The sequence below is a fragment of the Nematolebias whitei genome, chromosome 20 (genome assembly GCF_014905685.2).
Source record: "Nematolebias whitei isolate Nwh7 chromosome 20, NemWhi1, whole genome shotgun sequence".
Classification (NCBI taxonomy): Eukaryota; Metazoa; Chordata; class Actinopteri; order Cyprinodontiformes; family Rivulidae; genus Nematolebias; species Nematolebias whitei.
The window spans coordinates 6,892,577-6,900,770 of record NC_056517.1 but is presented as its reverse complement, the minus strand read 5'-3'; the positions used below and the strand labels follow the sequence as shown (position 1 = coordinate 6,900,770).

The 8,194-nt window shown below is 44.8% G+C and overlaps 1 protein-coding gene across 2 annotated transcripts in view; it reads right to left on the bottom strand.

The window, feature by feature from the left end:
- Positions 1-2,768: 2,768 nt before the first annotated feature.
- The window catches only part of LOC119426717 (cytochrome c-type heme lyase), a 7,663-nt gene continuing 2,237 nt past the window's right edge, over positions 2,769-8,194 (bottom strand). For both annotated transcript variants that reach the window (XM_037694301.1, XM_037694300.1), the window contains 5 exons: positions 6,533-6,666; positions 5,048-5,196; positions 4,213-4,332; positions 3,629-3,715; positions 2,769-3,480 (listed from right to left, as the gene is read on the bottom strand). In XM_037694301.1, coding sequence (XP_037550229.1) covers positions 3,282-3,480; positions 3,629-3,715; positions 4,213-4,332; positions 5,048-5,196; positions 6,533-6,666 — 689 coding nt within the window. In that variant the 3' untranslated portion in view covers positions 2,769-3,281. The remainder of the gene's footprint in view (positions 3,481-3,628; positions 3,716-4,212; positions 4,333-5,047; positions 5,197-6,532; positions 6,667-8,194) is intronic.

Sequence of the window (8,194 nt, the reverse complement as noted above, 5' to 3'; positions counted from 1 at the left end):
CAAAACCAGCTGATCACATGCTCAAGAAGGACCATCAGCCTAACAATAGATCATTAGCACACTGATGGCTGTTTACTATTCACAGAGGGCTGAGTGATACTAGCAATCACAGCATTGTAAGAGGGGGACAGTTGAACCCGGAGGCCTCCACCCCTGTTTAATGATGGACGATTTCTTTTCACAAAGATGGCCTCCTTTACTCCTCTCTCAAACCATCGTTCCTGTCTATCCAGGATGTGAACATCTTCATTCCTGAACGAGTGACCTGGACCTGGCCTGGAGATGAGTGTAGACCGCTGAGTCCTGGCCTGATGGTGTTGCTCTTCTGTGCTGGGCCATCCTTTTGGCCAGTGGCTGTTTAGTTTCCCCGATGTAAGACTGATCACCCTCCTGACACTGAACAGCATACACCACATTGCTCTGTTTGTGCTGGGGGACTGGATCTTTGGGATGAACCAGTCTTTGCCGTAATGTATTTTGGGGTTTAAAAGCCACTGGGACGTTATGTTTAGAAAATAAACGTCTCAGTTTCTCTGATACTCCCTCAACATATGGAATGACCACTGGTCTGGGTCTGGGTTCCTCCTTTTCACCTGATGGCTGACTGGAGTCCTGTTTGGGTTTCTTCTCTGCTTTCAGGAAGGCCCAGTTAGGATATCCACATTGCTCTAGAGCCTGTCTTGTGTGGGATTTCTCCTTCTGCCTGGCTCCTGAGCTAGTGGGGACGCTGTCTGCTCTGTGGTACAGTCATCAGGACAGAGTAATGTTGTGTATGCTGTTCAGTGTCATCAACATTAAAATAAATAAACATTTGAAATATATCAGTCTGTGTGTAATGAATGAATATAATATACAAGTTTCACTTTTTGAATGGAATTACTGAAATAAATCAACGTTTTCATGATATTCTTATTTCATGACCAGCACCTGTACAAAAAGTGTTATCAACACAAAGTGTTAAGTGTCTTTGTGCAAGGCAGATATTGTCTGCGTGGATTTTTTTTCTGAGATATTAAAAAACAAAAACAACCTGTTATGATTATCAGGGTCACTGGACTGAGACAACAGTCAGACGGACCAGAGACTAAAGGGCCAGACAGATAACGTATGAAGACTGTAGACTGAGGTGTGAAAACTTATTTCATTATGACCTGAAGACTGAATTTATGATAAGTGGTGAAAATAGTTCAATAAGGTTAGATTCTATTCTGACGCAGGAGCATTAAGCTCTGTTGGCTTAAAGATGATGAGTGGCAGCCCAGGGCCTCATCAGTGCTGACACACACATTAGTACAGGCGGACTGAAGCACACCTCTTACAGAGCCTGATTAAGTGTGATAAATAGTTTTTAGAGAAAATAAGCATTTAGTTGGCCGTGAATCAGAAGTGCTTTTCTGTTCTATCTATAAAGATAATGTGCCATGTTGATTCGGGCCCTCAGGGGCCACTGCATTAAAACCAGGTCTGCTTCCATTCTGGGCTCAGGAACACTGATCGTTGTCTGTAAACACAGTTCATCCAGAAATGCTGCTTAAAGCTCTATCAGGCAAACAAGAAACCAGATGTGACACCATCCAGAACCATTGCTCTGTCTTCTCTGGACCAAAGCTCATTTCAACTGGACTGAGGCAAAGTGGAGAACTGTTCTGTGGTCAGACTGGTCCAATCCAGTTCTGTTTGGAAATCATGGACACCACATCGTCTGATACTAAAGAGGAAAGGGACCATCCAGCCTGTTGTCAGCTCATGGTTCAAAAGTGTGCCTCTCTTATGGTATGGGGGTGCATTAGTGCCTCTGGCATGGACAGCTTACACATCTGTCTCTCTAGGTTTTAGAACATTTGCTCCCATCCAGACATCTTTTTAAGAGAAGACCTTGCATCTGTCATCAGGACAATAATAAAACTCAACCTGCATCCAGTAAAACAGCAGGACTTCATAGTCCAGGTCCTGGTCTGACCTGCCTGTGGTCCAGAAGTCAGTCAAAGAACATCCAAGACTGTAGAAGAGTTTGAATTCTTCGCGACACCAGAATGGGACAACCTTCCCTCCAACAACTGGTCTCCTCAGCTCCTTCAAAACCAAACAACTGTCTCAAGTCCTGCAAACTCTCCAACTAGTCTTCTCAGTTCCTTCAAAATCTCCTGCAACTGGTCTCAAGTCTTTCAAAAACTGCAACTGGTCTCCCGAAGTCCTTCAAAATCAACAGCTAGTCTCCTCTGGTCCTCCAAAAACTGGTCTCAAGTCCTTAGAACACTGCAACAACAGGTCTCTTCAAGTCATTCAAAACCTCCAACTGGTCTCCGCAGTGCTTCCAAAAGCTCCTACCACTGGTTTCCACAAGTCCTTCATAACCAACAAGTGGTCTCCTCAGATCCTTCAAAATCTCCAACTGGACTCAGGCCCTCCAAAAACCCCAGCTGGTCTCCTAAGGTCCTGGACCTTAACACTGTTGTTAAAGAAGCAAGGGTTCTTCTCACAGGAAACTGAAGAACAGCTGAACATCTACAACCATCAGATGTTGCCATCAAATTCAAAATGATCCTGTTTTCCTAAAAATTTAAGTATACTTCGTTTTAACCTTGAATTATTCCTTTGTTCCAGTGTGAACAAAATAAGCTCAGCACATCACAGATTCTGTTTTTATTCATATTTATGACACATTCTGAACTGGTTCATGTTAACGATATTTAGTTATGAGCCCATGGAACCACTCCTCCCTGTGAGCAGACGTACTGGAAACAGGGATAAAACACTGGTGTCCCTGGACTGGATCAAGTTTGATCTGAGAAACACGTTTAAAAAGTCTCACTAATAAAAACAGATTTCTGGTTATTAGTATCGTTGCAGTGTAAACTGTAGTTAAAAACAAACAAACAACAAATGAGTGAAAGGACTTTACTGACGATGAGAAACATGGAGTCTGCGTGCTCACATGGAGAAACAATAAATTAAAAGTGAACACGAAGTGACTGAGTTTAAATTCCTCTTTCAGGTCTGACCCTGAACATCCACCCGGTCAGAACCTTTAGAACCACATGAGACCCGTTACTGTTGAGCTCAGATTCACGCCGTGACGGTGCCTCGTGTTTCTGACATCACTATGACGTCATCATGCTGTTCAAACCTGATGCAAGGAAACGTATGGAGCAGTCACGTGACCTGAAGGACAAACCATGACTGAAACCAGAACTGCTACAGTTTATTGGTTCTTTTAGGCGTAGTTTGATCTTTCAGCAGACCTACACTCTGCAGTCTTTGTGAGTCCTGATCCCCACGTGTTAGGAGGTCCAGCGCCACCAGGCCACCTTCATGCGGTCCCACACGGCATTTAAGGAGTCAAACGCAGGACGCACGTCCAGGACGGAGAACTGGAACGTGTCTTTGTCCACCTCCCCGTCGTAGTAGTCGATGACATAGCGCACCTCCTTCCCACAGCGGTCCACGATCCAGTCGTGACGGTCGAAAGGCAGCTCGTACCTGCAGAGACACAGAGGGACGCTCAGACTGCTGCCACTCTGCCGAACAGACCCAAAGCCCGCCTAACACCCGCCCCACCAGCTGCTGGGTTCATGGAGGACACTGATTCAAACATTTTTCAACATGAAGAATCAACAGAAGGGCTCACCCCATCCAGTGGCGGAATCGGGCCCTGGGGGAGAACTCTTTGGCCTTCCCACCAAACCTCTTGAGTGTGGGTCCACATGGACACTCGCTGTCAGGACACAAGACAGAAGACATGTTCATGAGACAAGACACGGAGGGTCAGAGTTTTATTCTGTCACATCCACAGAGAAAAACAAAGTCACAGAGATTTCTTCAGCTGGGGGGACAGGGACATGACTTCTGACTGGTGGATGTCCTCAAAATGTTCAGGACGTTGTTCAGGACGTGGTGCTGTCCCTGTTGCAGGGTGTGGTGGTCTGAACCCCTCTGCAGACACTGACATGGTGGTCCATCCTCCTGGTGTGCTGCTGCTTTGAGGGCCTGGATCAAGTCACCTCTGGTTTTCGACAGCCTCACGTCGTGCTCCGATGGTGATCCAGAATCTCCATGACCTGTAGACTTCTTCAGACCGACCCACACTGAGACGGTCCTGGTCTGTGAGGAGACACCCCCCCCCCCCCTGCCCCTGACCTTATCTGAACTGGTCTGGTGACCTTCAACTCCATGCTGACAGTAGCACCTCAGTGACGAGGTGTTCTGGATTACCGTGCGTGCAGGGCTTCCCACTTCAGGATCTCCTGCCAGGCCTGCTCGTTGTTCTGGTTGTGGATCTTAATGATGTTGCTCATGTCATTAGAAGCCAGGTCGTCATCTCGCCAGCGCCACCTGCATTCAGGAAGAGACATTTTCTCATTAGAACAATGATCTTCTGACGACATGGACAACATGCTGGAGCATCAGACTCAGTTCCTCTGAGGACTGTGGTGCTGCTTGCAGAGAGAGACTGCAGCAGCACCATTCATGTGTTCATTATTCAGAGTCTCATCAACACTGAGATCACATAAAATCATTGTTCTTCTCCAGATGTGAACTCGAACGACAGATTTAGTAATGATTTCATTCTGAACGCCCTCCAGTGTCCTGACCTGGGCTCAGCCCTGCAGCCTCAGGACCTCACAGGACCGTCCGCTGAGCTGCCAGCAAGCTTCACCAGGTTTGAACTCATCAGGAGGAAGTCCAGTATTTTTCAGAATAAAACACTGCATGTCAATGTTTTTCTAAAAGACCAGTTCTGCATGAGAAGACATTTTATCTTGGCTGCTGGCCTCCTGGTCTGGGTGGAGTTTACTGTACACGTTCTCTCCGTGCACATCTGGATGTTCTCAGACCAAAAAGCTCCATGTTGGGCTGACTGGTAACTAAATGATCCCGTGAGAGAGAGAATGGTTGTTTGTCTCCATGTGTCCCTGCGATGGACTGGAGACCTGTCCAGGTGTCTCCACCTCTCACACTGTGACTGATGGAGACAGACACCAACTCCCGGAGAAGAAAGAACAAGCAGGTAAAGATGGTTGGTAACAGAACGTAAGATCTTCCTCACCCTTTTCTCAGCATAGCGTTCCAGAACATCTGCTCCGACGGATAAACCCAGTTTTTGTCCGTGTTGTGTCGGGGAATGTTGGACTCTTGTCTAGAAATGGACAGTTCAAAGGGCTGGTCTGGAGCTGGAGTTTGGTTTGGAGGAGGCATCTGTGCACGGAGCAAACAGAACGTAAAGCATCACATCACTGCCTGGAACACAGAGCGCGAACACGTGAAGATCAGCTGAAGGAGCCTTCAGGCCGAGCTGCAGTCCACACGCTGTCAATAAATCCTTTAATGAAAACATGAATGTGACTCTCTGATGCGTCAACGTCTGAATGTTCCTACATCGTTCTCACAGTTCAGACGTGCTCTTCAGCTCGGACATTGTTCCACAGCTTTTGTTCTGGTCAGCAATTCATGAATCAAAACGTTCGGCTCATTCGGGACATTCCTTCTGCTGTTTGAGAAGTTTTTACTTTTAGAAATATTCAGCTTTGTCGGCCATGTTTTTCTCACTAAAAATGAACCTCGACATCCTTCAAACCCTTTGCGCCGTTTACAGCTCGTTTCAACTTCCTTCAGCTTTCAGCTCATTTCAGCTCATTTCAGCTTTTTCAGCTATTTTTTTGCTCCTTTCTGCAAATTGATTTTTTTCTTTCATCTGACCCTTTCAGCTAATTTTAGACGTTTTTCTGCAAAAACAAAAATTCTTCTTTCGGCTGCTCTCTTCTTCAGGGGTCACCGCAGTGAACTAACTCACATGAACCTTCCTGACACAACCGCAGACCACCGCGCTACCACAGCCCTCTGTGTGGAGCAGAGAGCTGCCATCTAGGCACCCAAGGGTGCAGATGGTGGAGCTTACGGGCCTTGCTCAAGGGCTTAGAGTGGGACAAATGAGGGTGAAGGCAGGTGTGAGTGATCACCAACTCCACCCACATTTTGAAGTTGTCGGTACCGGGAGTTGAACCGGATACCTTCCGATCACAAGCCCACCTTCTCCAACCTCTGCACCACCACTCCCCACGTTTTTCTGCTAAATATTTGTTTAAAAAATTGTTTTGTTTTACAGCGTTTGAACTAATCAGTTCATTCTGTTGTGCTCCTTTCAGCTTTTTAAAAAAAAAAGCTTTTTCAGCTACTTTTTTCCTTCTAATTTTAGCTTTAATCCCGCTCATTTCAGGTTGTTTTTGCTAATTTCATATTTTTTGTAACCCTTTCAGCCTCTCCGTCTATTTCAGCTTATTCTGCAACATTTCTGCTCCATTCACTTTTTAAAAACACATTTCAGCTGTTTGCTGCTTTCAGCTTTATTTTTCTTTTAAGCAAACGTCAGCTGTTCATATTCAACTCACATTAACAGTTTAGACGTGAAGCTTTTCAGCTGGTTTCAGCTCAAATCATTCAGCAGTAATAAACCACAGTGCATTCTCACAGGTAAAGACAGTTCTCAGATTAGATTAGATTTTGTCCCTCAGTACGGTTTAGCTCTTTCTGATACCATGTTTGCTGGATCGATGTCGCTCTTCAGGTCCGCTGCAGCTTTCATGGGACACTCCACAAACTCATAGGCCCGGTCCTGGTGGGCCGGACCCGCCTCGGCTCTGTGCATTGGACACTCTGATGGAGGAGATGCTGAGAAACAAAACAAGTTTTTAAAAACTGATTCTTACAGAATATATGACCATCTGAGATGATCTCATTAACAGAACAATATGTAGCCGTTTGGTCAAACCTCTAAATGACAAGAACCCTCTCTCTGGATCTGTTAGCACTAGAAGTTCTGTTGTGAACGACTCAGATACTACCACATCAGATGTTAGCTCAATGTCTGTAAAATTCACTGAAGTGTGGCTGTTTGTTTGTTAAAAGGATCTTTGGTTAGTTGAAGTAATAGATCTTATCCGAGAAACAGCTACTTCAGATACAAAAACAAGACCATAAAAATACTGTAGGCTCTTTAGGTTTTATAATTATTTTTTAAATTTATGACATGACATCACCATTTCATTTAAGCTGCAATGCATTCTGGATAAATAATATTTAAACCGGAGCACAATGACAGAGGAGAATGGCGAAATTAATCACCTGTTGCTAGCTCCAGAGCTAATATACATGATGCTAACTCCAGAGCTAATATACATGATGCTAACTCCAGAGCTCATAAACATGATGCTAGCTCCAGAGCTAATACACATGATGCTAGCTCCAGAGCTAATACATATGATGCTAGCTCCAGAGCTAATATACATGATGCTAGCTCCAGAGCTAATACACATGATGCTAGCTCCAGAGCTAATACACATGATGCTAGCTCCAGAGCTAATATACATGATGCTAGCTCCAGAGCTAGTATACATGATGCTAGCTCCAGAGCTAATATAAATGGCGCTAGCTCCAGAGCTAATATAAATGGCACTAGCTCCAGAGCTAATATAAATGATGCTACCTCCAGAGCTAATATACATGATGCTAGTTCAAGAGATAATATACATGATGCTAGCTCCAGAGCTAATATATATGATGCTAGCTCCAAGAGCTAATAGTGTTAGCTCCAAAGCTAATATAAATGGGGTTAGCTGCAGAGCTAATAAATTAAAGATCACAAGTTGACCACATTTGATTGTTTTGACCCATATTTTGTGCAAAACGACTAATACATAATATAACTTCAGTGTTTCCCCTAGTTAGCTTGCCATGGCGGGCTGCTCATCTCATCCATGATTTTTGCTGATGCGGGGGACAGAGACATGTCTGAGCGCAGCTTGTACTAATAGTTTTTGAGCAAGGACGGGGGGCGTTCAACATGAGGGAAGAGGCAATGTGAGTGCTGCCTTTGGCTTTTTAGCTAGAGAGCCTGTATTTTGCGCTGCTAGCTTAGTGATATGTCAGTGCCGGGTGGGAGGGGCAAGTTCAGTTTGGTAGGCAGGGTGCTCAGTTCTGTTGACGGGGTGGGGCACCCCGCCTGTATAATGGTAGGGGAAACACTGAACTTTATTGTCACGTTATAAATTTTATCCTCGACTCCCTGTGTTTTAGTCTTCACTAAAACCGAACGTACATCACTGCCTCAGAATGCATTGACCCAATAAATTAATGGTGACATTGTTAGCTGAAAAATGTAATAAACATATATATATATATATATATATATATATATATA